This window comes from Schistocerca gregaria, chromosome 11 (assembly GCF_023897955.1).
Source record: "Schistocerca gregaria isolate iqSchGreg1 chromosome 11, iqSchGreg1.2, whole genome shotgun sequence".
Taxonomy (NCBI): Eukaryota; Metazoa; Arthropoda; class Insecta; order Orthoptera; family Acrididae; genus Schistocerca; species Schistocerca gregaria.
In genome coordinates this window covers 109,021,739-109,035,326 of record NC_064930.1, presented here as the reverse complement: position 1 = coordinate 109,035,326, position 13,588 = coordinate 109,021,739, and the positions used below count along the sequence as shown (strand labels likewise).

Below are 13,588 nucleotides of genomic sequence, written 5' to 3'. Positions count from 1 at the left end.
AAAGGCTGTGGTGTGACTCTGAAATGTGGTTTTTGTTGTGCTGCAGGAACCAGAGTACATAGAAGTGAAGAGCGAACCACTCGAGGCAGAGGAAGTTACTGGTGACGGAGCCACACAATGGGACTCCCTCTGTTTCTGGTGAACGTTTTTTCCCCAAGCTTCACCACCAGCTCACTTGATATTTCTGGCACGAATGTGACAATAACAGCAGGCTGTAAGAGCTTGGAAATTTGCTGGTTTCTGTAAAGTAAGGGGGAGGGGGGACAACCCAGAAAAATAAGTTTTATTTCAAATGTGATGATGTGTACAATCTCGAAAGACATCCAGGAGAATGCAATGTGAAACTGGAGAGAGATTACCTTAATCAGTAGATGCAGTGCAAAGCTTTTTCTTAAGCAGTTGATGCATGTACAGGTATATATGATCATCATTACTCCTCTTACGCTTAGTTTTTATTTTTTGTTTCTTTGCTCGGGGAAACTCACTTTTCTGTTTAATATTTACAGATGAATACCTCAGTGAACAGTGTCTGGCAAGATGACTGTATTTATTTATTTCTTGGGCCTAACTCTCAAAGTTTTTAAAAAAAAACAACACAAGAAACACATTTTGCTACTTTCTTATATTTCTCATAATATTTGTCTTCATAACTTATAGACTTCTAAACTTTTTCAAACCACTTCAGGAAACACTTATTGCCAATATTTTGTTGCTACCTTAAAGGACTCTACAGCTTCTAGAGGTAAAAAAATCAAGTGGATCTGGGCAACAACTAATTATTTCAATACATTTCCGCATAAATTAATCTAGCATTGACACGAAGAATGACAACATTTTTCGTTTACTGTCCGATACCCTTGATGCAAATTATTCTATCTTCATTGAAATTGTGAATAATCCAGCAGGAATAAATGTTTTTCACAGCTGAATGACCCCGCAAAATCAAATGTGCTGCAGTCTTGGATACACCTAAAGACAGCTGTGTCTCACAATCAGTCCCATGCCAGTGCTCTGGACCATGTTGCGTATCTCACTTATGTATTTTTGAACAATTCATTTAGATGAGCTTAACAAAATACATTGTTGACAGTAGCACAACCTTGATGAAATTTTATGAACCAGTTGTAAAAAAAATCTTTTCTGAAGATGATAGATTACGGAAAGTTGAGTAAAATGATTCAAAAAAATAAAATGTCATTGAACAGAAATCTTCACTCACAATTTCTCTGTCTTCCCAAGATTGTTTCTGTGCATGCTCCGTGAAATTAGTATAATTGTAGCTATTAAGCTGGTCTCAGTTTAATAGCTACAACTATTTTAGCAATAACAAATTACAAATTTTAAAACAGTAACACACTAGTTGTTATATGTAAAAAGAAAAATACAAACCCTGTTATATTGAAGGGAGGAAAGATTGGTATGTATGTAAGGAAAGGTAATCTTTTTGCAGCAAAAAAAAATCTCACATTTTGTAACTTAATCATGCATGTATAAAGAGTGTATAAAGCCTTTGATAACTGTGCCAGTGGTTGGTAAATGTTTTCCTGGAAAAATACTGGTGCAGTCTTGTATATATTAAGCTACCAGTAGGAAATAAAAACGAGCTTTCATGCTAATTTATTAGGTTACATTTAGCTGGAGTAAGCAGAAATAGCATCAACGTAGTTCTGCTGTGAAAAACAGTGTAGATATTAAGTTTCTAATAGTCTCTCTCTCTCTCTCTCTCTCTCTCTCTCTCTCTCTCTCTCTCTCTCTCTCTCTCTCTCTCTCTCTCATTAATGAATACCTCGACTTGTGTCACACCCGCAATTATTCCTGTCTGCGAAGGGATCTATAACGTGTGTATGAATGATTAAAATCAGCCACATCTAATCAGTGGTGTATATTGGAATCATGTTGTGCGGGGCTCTTCCGTTGCATGCTGATGTTGGTATCTGTTTCTGTTACTAATGAAGGGAGTGAACCAGTTACATTGCTTGTTCATAATTTACTATGCTTCATAAATGAGGTTAGTTGGTATTTCGTTTCACTTTCAACAGTTTAAGCCGAGCTATTAGGTCCCGTCCTGACGACCATCTCGGAAACTGACATAGATGGAAAAAAAGTCCAAATATTTATGACATGGATAATAAGAATGAGCCATTCTCATTTGCTAAACTGTACTATTACCCGATTGGCCCTTCCAACAATAACAAATTGCCAATAGGGGAAGAGTGACGGACACTAGGTACATTTTAGCCACAAGAGCCTCTCGCTGGTAGTGTATTGTCGCACAGTTACTTACCTGCCGGCATAAGTTCTGGCACGATTTAGATGGCTGTAGACAACTGTGAAATGAGCCTTTCACGTAACTGTTTCATTGGCCTATGAGAAAAGTTAACTTCTGTGAACAGATCACACCACTTTGGGCAGCCGACTGACCCAGTAAGTGATAAATGGTGGCACAAAAGTATCTGTTTAGCTGATGTTGGACATGATAAAATGCTTCCCCCTCTACCATGCCGTACGTTTCAGACATCCAGGGTCTGGAGAACTTCCACAAGGTGACAGCAACGCCACACTAATGTACAGCACTCTGGCACACAGCTCCAGACAGAACTGCTGTAGCTAAACATGAAGTTACTCTGGCTACTTATTTTATGATCTAGTTAGTAGCCCACCATGTTGGACACATTAATTCAGATCACTCCAACAAAGGTATGCACATGCACTGCTCTTAAGGTATTGCTATATTCCAGTTCTTTATTTTTTACTTCTTTGAACCACATTTATTTATAAAAATACATTAAATATTTGGCTGTTGAGCATTTCACCACCACGTATTACCATACTCCTTTAACACACGACTTTCTGCTCCAGCAAAAGAGCCCATCTGTATGTGACACACATCTCTCTCTCTCTCTCTCTCTCTCTCTCTCTCTCTCTCTCTCTCTCTCTCACACACACACACACACACACACACACATATATATATATATATTAGAAAGAAACTTCCACATGGGAAAAATATATTAAAAACAAAGATTCCAAGACTTACCAAGCGGGAAAGCGCCGGTAGATAGGCACAATGAATAAAAAAACACAAACACACACACACACACACACACACACAGAGAGAGAATTTCGAGCTTTCGCAACCAGCGGCTGCTTCGTCAGGAAACAGGGAAGGATATATCAAAGAATTGTTTTTAATTAATTAATTTATTTGGTTTTGGCTTTACAGTTGAAGTATTTCAACAACTTACATAAGACGCTTCAGCATTACATAAATTACATAAGGTGTGACAACATTTAATACATGCTTCACTTTTGCTAAAACAGGCTGCTACAACCTTTTAATTAATTTTGGTCCAGCCTTAATTCATATAAATGATTTGAACAGTCAACAAATAAAACTGATGAGTTCAATTCTGATATACTCCATTTTAATTTTGTTCAGTGCCTGTATAGTCCCCATATACTAAACCAATTATGAATAACCTTACTTTAACAAGTGTCTCATTTCACATACTGTAGTCTCAATTTCAGTATATCCATTGTGTATGACGAACTGTGACAGATTTAAATTGGCGTTTATCTGGTAATAAATATGCAGTTGAAGAAAAAATTACACACTTGAAAACAGCTTTTCAATTAACAACAGTTTTGAGTTAATTAACTACATTAAAGATCTAATAGTGCCAGACAGCAAAGTTTGCTGCCTAAGACATAGTAAACCTCTACACCAATATCCCCTAGACAGATACACAATAATACAAAAGAATCTAATCAAATAAAAAAATAAAAAGCTAAGCAGTGCAGAAATTCATGAACTTATGTTGCTGGAATTAGACATCTCGCATAACTATTTTTCATTGAATGGCAAATTTTACATGCAAAACAATGGTCTGGTAATGTGCAGCAGCCTTGCCGACATATTTTTACATAATCTGGAAGAAGACTACTACTTAACACACCCACAATTTACTGACAAAATTATGTACTATAAAAGATATGTGGATGACAATATTTTTCAATGGTCCAAAAGAAGAAATAAATAAATAACCTATGAAATGAATAAAATGCACCCAAATATTAAATTCACAGTTGAACAACAGATCAATGAAGAAATTAACTTCCTTAACATGACTATCTCCGCTCACAATAACAAGCACACCTTCCAAATATACAGAAAACCCACAACCAGTGATGTTACCGTTAAAAATACCTCATGCCACCCGAACCAACATAAAACTGCTTTCTTCACGTCATTTGTGAACTGTTATGCTCTGCTCCCCTATCAGTAAAGAAGATGCATGTAAATGAAAGAACATACTTAAATCTATAGCCTAAAATAATGGTTATAATGCCCAAACTAAGAAACAAATGCCAAAATTGGTGTATCTTCCATTCCTTGGTAAAAATGTCACAAACTTGCAAATCTTTTCAGACTGCACACCAAAAGTATCCTTCCACACCGCAAAACTACAAAATAAAATTGTTCACAGTAACAAATCCACTAGAGATTGGCATATACAAACTCACATGCTCCTGTATTTCCTTCTACATAGGCCAAAGCGGGAGAAATTTTGCAACCCGCTACAAAGAACATATGGATGCCCTTCAACTCAAAAACTTGAGTCCAGTTTTGGATCACATGTTGGTTATCACGAACACTCGATTGATGATATCAACGAGTCTTTTGGTGCTACACATTGCTGAGAAAGGAATAGAGATGGACCTCATTGAAGAGTTAGAAATTTTCTTCCAAAAACTAAAATCATCCCAAAAACTCCTGAATCAACAGACAGAGTCAACACAAAACCTTTTCTTCCAGGATATCCTGGCAGCAGAACAACAAAAATGACAATAATTCATCTTCCTACATCAATCTTGTTCTTGGTGTTTAACTATTATTGTATTCTGTAACTTAAAAGAAGTTTCTAATTATGTATTAAATATTCATCTCTTGCTGTTTACCTTTTATATGCAGCTAGAAACATTTACTGAAATTTAAGTCTGTACTAGTGAAATTGGCACCATAATACAATGCGTTTCATGCCAAAGACTATTATGTACTATCTGTCAAATCCATATTTGTAAAAACATCAAATGTTTAGATCCTGTGAGCCTATGTAAAACCAAGTGTAGCTACATACTGTGTTTATTTGTGTACATAATGCATGTTATAACAAGCAATCTGACGTGGATACCGGAAGCAGTGTACTGTAAGTACCTATAACATGAAATAACTTTCAGAGTCTTAAACGTTTCATTGCCGATTACTAAATTTCTGCCAACAGCACCAGCACTGCATCTAGCTACACTTCGTCCACAACAATGTTCCTGTAACACCTCCATCTGAAGATGACGCTCGAAAAAATGCCAATACTTCAGTCTTTGCTATTGTAGTGCATCATTTTACAAGTTATACAAATGTAATAAACTGATATCAAAAATTTCTGTTAATAGTGGCAACAGAATTGGAAAATCACATTTATGGACAACAGAGAAATATCTCTAAAATAAATATATATTAACACCCAGTCTTAAATAATTCAACAATCTGCATTTAATTTGCATTTCAATTAAAAATTTGTGCTTACCAAATGTGCCACATCACGGATGTGACACAAATGGTGACGACATCTCGCTGAAGTACAGATGTGAGCAAGCACTAATGAGTTACGCATATCACAGGAAATGTTACAGAAAATGACAATTTAAGTTGTAAAGCCAAACCTGCAGTGATTCAAGGTAATACAAACTTGTATCAAACACACACACTTGACACAGGAATAAAATATTACAATAAACTTCCAGAAAAATAACATTAAATATAAAATCATTTGCTAGCACAGTTACTGAATGTTTAGTGGCTATAAACACAAGAAATTTTTTATGAACACTATATTTAAATCTAAAATCCAAATTCATATATGTTGCAGTGCTTATGATTCTATCAGCAAAATAAATTTAAAAAATGCATAAAAACAAGTTAGAAAATTAATTTAACCAGCTTTTACTACATCTTTCAGTGTCCTGTTAGAGTGTTTCATGAATACATACTGAAGTTGATGCTGTGTAGATTAAAATACATATGCATAGCAGGAAACATTTTTTAAATAACATTAACACATCCAATTTACACTGCATTGAAAGTGAAAGGAAAAAAAAATGAAGTCCACATTGTTATTCACATATCTGCAGACATAACTAAAGGGGTTACATTTTGCTTAAAAGTATTAGAACTTCAACATTTCTCTTATTGTCAGTTGTATGGTGGCAATTTATCACTTCCACTCACAAATGGCTGTCAACAGATTTCAAAAAAAGCTAAAGACAATACAGGGTTATTACAAATGATTGAAGCGATTTCATAAATTCACTGTAGCTCCATTCATTGACATATGGTCACGACACACTACAGATACGTAGAAAAACTCATGAAGTTTTGTTCGGCTGAAGCCGCACTTCAGGTTTCTGCCGCCAGAGCACTCGAGAGCGCAGTGAGACAAAATGGCGACAGGAGCTGAGAAAGCGTATGTCGTGCTTGAAATGCACTCACATCAGTCAGTCATAACAGTGCAATGACACTTCACGACGAAGTTTAAAGCTTCTGGATGCCTCTGTAAGGGGAAATCAACAGGTCGGCCTGCAGTGAGCGAAAAAATGGTTGAACGCGTGCGGGCAAGTTTCATGTGTACCGATAAAGTAAAACGCTTTGAATTTCCGTCGCGGTTGCAACAGCTCACGGAAGAGGATGCGTTCAGTGCGAAACTTGTTTTCAGTGATGAAACAACATTTTTTCTTAATGGTGAAGTGAACAGACATAATGTGCGAATCTGAGCAGTAGAGAATCCTCACACATTCGTGCAGCAAATTTGCAATTCACCAGAAGTTAACGTGTTTTGTGCAACATGCTGGAATATTGGCTCATGCCAGAACTGGAGACCGACAGCGCCGACTTCATCTTTCAATAGGATGGTGCTCCACCGCACTTCCATCACAATGTTTGGCATTTCTTAAACAGGAGATTGGAAAACCGGTGGATCGGTCGTGGTGGAGATGATGATCAGCAATTCACGTCATGGCCTCCACGCTCTCCCGACTTAAACCCCATGCGACTTCTTTCTGTGGGGTTATGTGAAAGATTCAGTGTTTAAACCTCCTCTACCAAGAAACGTGCCAGAACTGCGAGCTCGCATCAACGACGCTTTCGAACTCATTGATGGGGACATGCTGCGCCGAGTGTGGGAGGAACTTTATTATCGGCTTGATGTCTGCCGAATCACTAAAGGGGCACATATCGAACATTTGTGAATGCCTAAAAAAACTTTGAGTTTTTGTATGTGTGTGCAAAGCATTGTGAAAATATCTCAAATAATAAAGTTGTTGTAGAGCTGTGTAATCGCCTCAACCATTTGTAATAACCCTTTATATTGAAGTATTCACACAATATAAAATGTCATCACTTTTATCACTTTTTTGTAACACAAATATTCTATTTCCCATATTAATATAACATAATTTTATTGAGTATGCACGTGAATTTAGTGGTAGTGAAATGGCACAGCAGGAGGGTGGACACAACAAGAGTGAATCTGAATGTAGCGTAAAACATGCTATCTCATCTGGAACAGGGCAAAATTGCAAAATTTTAACTCAATGTTGTATCTGGTCAAGAATGTGCTAAAAGCCAAGTTAAAAAAAATGGGTATGTAGCTTGATACCAGTTTAATGTATATAAATAAACAAAACAAGTAGCCTTGTTTGTTTTTACATACCTTGAATTCAAAATTTAAGTATAGTTTTCTACAAGAAAATTATTCCTTTGTCTATAAGTGACATTACTCTGACATCATCTCCTCCATCTTTGTTCCTCATTGTTCCCATAACAACTGAGTCACAAGATTCCTCTCAGCATATTAAATTAGAATTCAACAAGTCTGTCGAGCCTCACATTTGTGATCTGCCATTTGGCAACACTGACAAATTATGCAGTGCATCACACAGTAGAAGAAACCTCAAGTACACGCTCAAAAATTGTATAATTGTTTTTATCCACAATTTGAGTGGATGACCTCACTTCATCACTGAGCACATGGCTGGTATACCACCTTGTAGACATATTCAGGCAACTCCAGAGCATAATCATGACAAGATGCAGTTTGTATCCTCCCCACTATTTCAGTAAATGAGAAATCTGAAAATACTGAAATTGGTGATCTCATGCAGAAAATATGAGTGATGAAGTTTTCACTAAACTGGGTCTACAGGTATTGAGATAGCAGGTTCCTCAAGTTTGCAGTTAACAACAAGTTGAATGAAGTGATCTCACAACTTTTCATTGTATATGATATTTACTTAATCCAAAAGTTAGGAGTGATATGAACCAGAAAGTAGTGCAAGGTAATACTGTAGGTCCAGAGTATGGTTCTATGCTGTATACATCACTGTGTGTCTTAATTATTTCTTTTGGTCCAAAAAAGCGACTGAATATCTGGTCTAGATACTGGGGAGGAGGCAAAAAGATAAGTACCATGGCTGGTAGAGCCCCTAAAGCATGAAATACTAAGTGCAACTTCAATGAACATACGAGAACACAAACAGTCTAACACTCACGGTTAATCCCCACAGAACAACACACCTGCACACATCACGTCTGCCCAAACAAAACATAGTGTGTGGAAAGAAGATTGCAACAAATCTGGCACACGAGACTTGAGTCAGCTGTTCAGTCTTGTGTTTCTTGTCAGTGGGCACAGAGAAGTTTAAAATGGCAATTTATTGATATGTATGTATAGGAGATGCACAAGATAATGGAAAATCACAAGTTTCAGCTTTGCAAATGGATCTGAGATTTCTTCTCGGAAAGGTAACTACTTAGTAACCAATGGAAAATTATCGAGTAAAACTGAAGTGATATCTCCAATTCCCCAATGAAGTGTTTTAGGTGCTCTACTGGTGCTTCTCTACATAAATGATTTAGTAAATAATCGGAACAGCACTCTTGATTGATTGGAAATGATGCTGCCATTTACTATCTCGTGGATCAAAACCAATTGCAAGATGACTTCGAAACAATATCTGAATGCTGCAAAAAGTGGCAATTGTCTGTCAATGAGACCAAGTGTGAGGTCATCCAAATGAGTACAAAAAGAAACCATTAAATTTCGATTACATGATAAATCTCACAAATTTAAAGACTAATTTCGACTAAATATCTTGGAATTACAATTATGAACAACTTAAATTGTAATGATCACGTACATAATGTTGTGGGGAAGGCAAACCAAAGACTACATTTATTGGCAGAACATTCAGAAGATGCAACAGGTCTACTGAAGAGATTGCCTGCACTATGCTTGTTCATCCTCTGCTAGAATACTGTTGTGCTGTGGGAGGTCCTTACCAGCTACAATTGACAGAGGACATCGAAGAAGGGCAGCTCGTTGTATATTATCAAAAAAGTTGGAAGACTTCCCTCAGGTGTTGCAGCTCTGATGGTAGGCTGTCTTTGTCGCAGATGGCGAGTGCCCTATGTACCAGGGTGGTCAGTACTGTTTGTCTTTGTGCTGGATTGTGGCAGCTTGTTGCATGAAGGTATAGATCTGTGATTTGACTGGAAAAGAACTGGACACTGCCACAATCGCAGTCCTCAAAAAAGGACTGAATTTCGCCCCCGTTCCCAGAACGATCCCAAAACGAGACATTATCAGTGACGTGGAAGAAGCAGTACGATGGCTTCCAAAGGAGAGAGCAGAGGAAGTCAGACGGGGAAACTTGCACAATAATCGACAGATCTCGATTGCCTAAAAATAACATATCTGCGGAAGAACGAGCAGCTCTCCGGTCCCTTAGAGATGACCCTGATATAACGATCCTACCGGCGGACAAAGGGAACGCGACAGTGCTGTTAAGCACTGCCGAGTACCGGCAGAAAATAAACCTTCTGCTACAAGACGAGGCCTACAAGAGGCTGAAGAAGGATCCAACCCCGACGATGAGTAGAAACACGGTAGCTCTGCTGAAGAAATTGGACTTACTAGAGCAAATGAAGAAGCGGCTGTACCCCAGAGCTCCAGCAATACCACGCCTCTATGGACTCCCCAAGATCCACAAGGAAGGGGTCCCTCTGAGACCGATTGTGGACTCTATCAACTCTCACAGTTACGAACTTGCTGAATTCCTAGCGACACTGCTCAGACCCCTTGTGGGACACTGCAGCCCCCATGTGAGAAACTAAGCCGAATTCGTAAAAATACTCAGGGACATGCGACTACAAAGGGAGGACCTACTCGTGAGCTTCGACGTGACATCGCTTTTCACGAAAGTGCCCATTCAGGACTCCTTGGCACTTTTAGCCCAGCACTTTGAACCACAAACAGTCAGCATCTTCGAACACACACTAACGACCACCTACTTTCAGTGCGACGGGGAATTCATCGAGCAGATCGACGGTGTGGCTGTGGGATTCCCACTGGCTCCTGTGATAGCAAACCTGTAAACGGAAGGTGGCCCTTCAAACTGCCAGACGAAGCATTTCTTCTGCTATGTCGACGACACTTTTGTCGTGTGGGGACATGGCAAAAAGGCACTAGATGAGTTTCTTGAACACCTCAACAGCATCCACCCGAACATCAAATTTACAATGGAAATGGAGGAAAATGGATGCCTCCCCTTCCTTGATATTTTAATTAAGAGGAAGGCAGATGGATCACTAGGCCATGCAGTACACAGGAAGAAGACACACACAGATCTATACATTCATGCAACGAGCTGCCACCATCCAGCACAAAGACAAACCGTACTGACCACCCTGGTACATAGGGCACTCGCTGTCTGCGACAAAGACAGCCTACTGTCCGAGCTGCAACACCTGAGGGAAGTCTTCTGGCACAATGGCTACAGTGAAACGCGGATCAACAGGGTGCTTAAAGGAAGAAGGAAGCAGTGAGAACCCCAGAAGAAAATAGTGAAGAAGAAGATAAACGACTCGCGTTCCTTCCGTACGTGAGTTCGCTCTCGGCCAAAATTGCAGGACTTCTGGGAAAATACAAGATCAAAACCGTTCTCTGACCACCAACGAAGACGAGGGAGCTCCTAGGTTCTGCCAACGACGCACTGAACCTTAACACACCAGGAGTACACAGTGTGAATGTGGAAAGCAATACATTGGGCAAACACAGCGCTGCATATCTAAACGCTGCAAAGAACATATGAGATGTGTGCGACTAGGCGACACAGAAAAATCAGCCATAGCAGAACACAGCATCAATGAAGAACACACCTTCAACTTCGAAAACACGAAGGTACTGTGTCGAGCAGCTGGATTTTGGGAAAGTGTTATCAAAGAATCCGTAGAAAAAGGATTCACGAGAATCTGGTCAACAGAGATGAAGGATAGCAACTCAGCGCAGCACAGAACCCTGCGATAGCAGCAATCAGTCGCGAGCGCGCCCGTCAATGTCCTCTGCCGCAGACGCAGACAGAATGCTCACACCGAGAACCGAACGCTGCCGCCGGGGGCAACCGCCATCCCCACCACCACCGCGCTCGCCGCTGATCCACCGCAGGTCTTGTGGAGGGGGGTGACCGAGCACATAAATAGGCCGCTTCCCATTCCCCCCATCCCCTCTCCTATAGCCCTCCGACCCTACCACCTCCTCAACACAACATCATCCCCCACCTAATCCCCAAACCAGGAACCCTTAAAGTCCTCATCTCCCTCCACATACTTCCTAAAGAACCTCCCAGACAATTCCACCAACAAAACCCTTTCCCTCACCCTCAGGGAACACCTCCCTTCATTCCGAAATTTCAACGGCTCCCTCAACGTTTTCAGAGATGGCAGGACGGCCAAGCTTACCTCCTACAAAGACTTGGACCCAAATCAGCTACAGCAGGAGCTCAGGAAACTCCTGAACTCTCTAGGGTGACAGAGAGGAAAACCGTTAGGGAAACCGCACCTCCCCCTCATCAACCGAAACCCCCAACAGTCAGCGTAGTGATCAAGGATGTCGGCTTCGACATTCTTCCTGAAGATTCAAAGCCGAACTCCAACGCCAGGGAATACTAGTCCTAAACGCTTGGAGAATTAAGTCCAGAAAGACAGGCAACTTTGGCCCCATGATTCGAGTCATCTCGAACAACCAGAGGGACATTGACTTCATGCTTGAACACGGAGTCCACATCATCTTGTCTCACCACAGGGTAGAACCATCCAACCCACCCAGTCCCCTACCCATCCAATGTCAAAGATGCCAAAAGTTTAACCACAGAACCGAACAATGCTCCTCACCACACAAATGTATCCGCTGTGGCAAGGATCACCCCCTCTCATCGTGCGAACTTGACCCTTCCGTCACCCCCACCTGCGCCAACTGCGGCGGCCCACACTCCTCCCGCTCCTTTCTCTGCAAAAACCGCCCCCAACAAGCAGAAAATGACCACCTCCAAGCCCCCCTCCACCTCGCTGACTCCCCCGCCACCCAAGGCCCGCACCTTCTCATCGAGGACTTCCTCAAATCTATCACTTTCACACTTGCTTCCCTCTTCCAAGGCCGGCGACAAGAGATAATATCTACTCTCAGACAGGTGGCCCAAAAGCTCTTTCTCAAGGACCTGAAATACAACCAAGCAGGCAATAACGTCACAACAACAATAACAAACAGACCATACTCCCAAGCACTGAGAAGCTGAACACACATGCCAACACCCCACCCTCATCCCCCCCTAATCATATTCATGGCAGTACACCCCAACAGAGAACTCACCAACCTCCTTTTGTCAATATAGAAGGCATCCACAGCCGCAAAGCCCTTCTCAACGACTGCCTCTGCAGGAAAGACATAGACATCCTTGGACTAGCAGAGACCTGGACCAAACCTACCGACAATATGAGACTCAACCGCAACTACGACCATTACGCCAAACACCGACCTGACGGCAGAGGCGGCGTTGCTATATACACCAAGACAACACTGGCCACCCAAGAGATCCCACTCCCACCTCAATATCAACATCTAGAGGCAGTCATGATATCCATACCCCGCCCCAGACGTAGACGCCTCATCTTAGCCTGCCTATACAACCCACCAAACACTCCAATTCCAAGATCCTTCCTCCGCTACGTAACAACCTTTAAAGATTACTTCCTCCTAACTGACCTGAACGCAAGACATGAAGTACTAGGAGACACCGCACACAATCAAAATGGAATTGACCTACTTGACTTCCTCACCACTGAAAACGCAACAAGACTTCCCATCAATACCTTCACCTTTGTAGGACACAACGGCTGCTCCCTCCCCGATCACATCCTATACAGCCCCTCCCTCACTGATACCGTCACTCAATATATAGTAGGGAACACCCTTGTCAGCCCTCACCTACCCATCTTTTCAGCACCACTGCCATCAATCCCCCTGCCACAGCTCCCACTTTCCTATCGATAAAACTCTATAGCAAAGCTGACTGGGCAAAGTACAAAGAGACACTGACGACAACCTACGACCCCCACTAACCATTACCGACACCGACGACCTTAACCACGTCAATGACAGCATAACAGACACCATCACGACAGCCATCGACGCAGCCATCC

At 40.9% G+C, this 13,588-nt stretch overlaps 1 protein-coding gene across 4 annotated transcripts in view; it reads left to right on the top strand.

The window, feature by feature from the left end:
* The window catches only part of LOC126295377 (peroxynitrite isomerase THAP4-like), an 81,087-nt gene extending 79,397 nt beyond the window's left edge, over window positions 1-1,690 (top strand). For 2 of the 4 annotated variants that reach the window (XM_049987860.1, XM_049987862.1), the window contains one exon: window positions 47-1,690. In XM_049987860.1, the coding sequence (XP_049843817.1) occupies window positions 47-142 (96 nt within the window). In that variant the 3' untranslated portion in view covers window positions 143-1,690. The remainder of the gene's footprint in view (window positions 1-46) is intronic. The other 2 variants (XR_007552478.1, XM_049987861.1) reach the window with 2 other exon arrangements.
* Window positions 1,691-13,588: the final 11,898 nt, after the last annotated feature.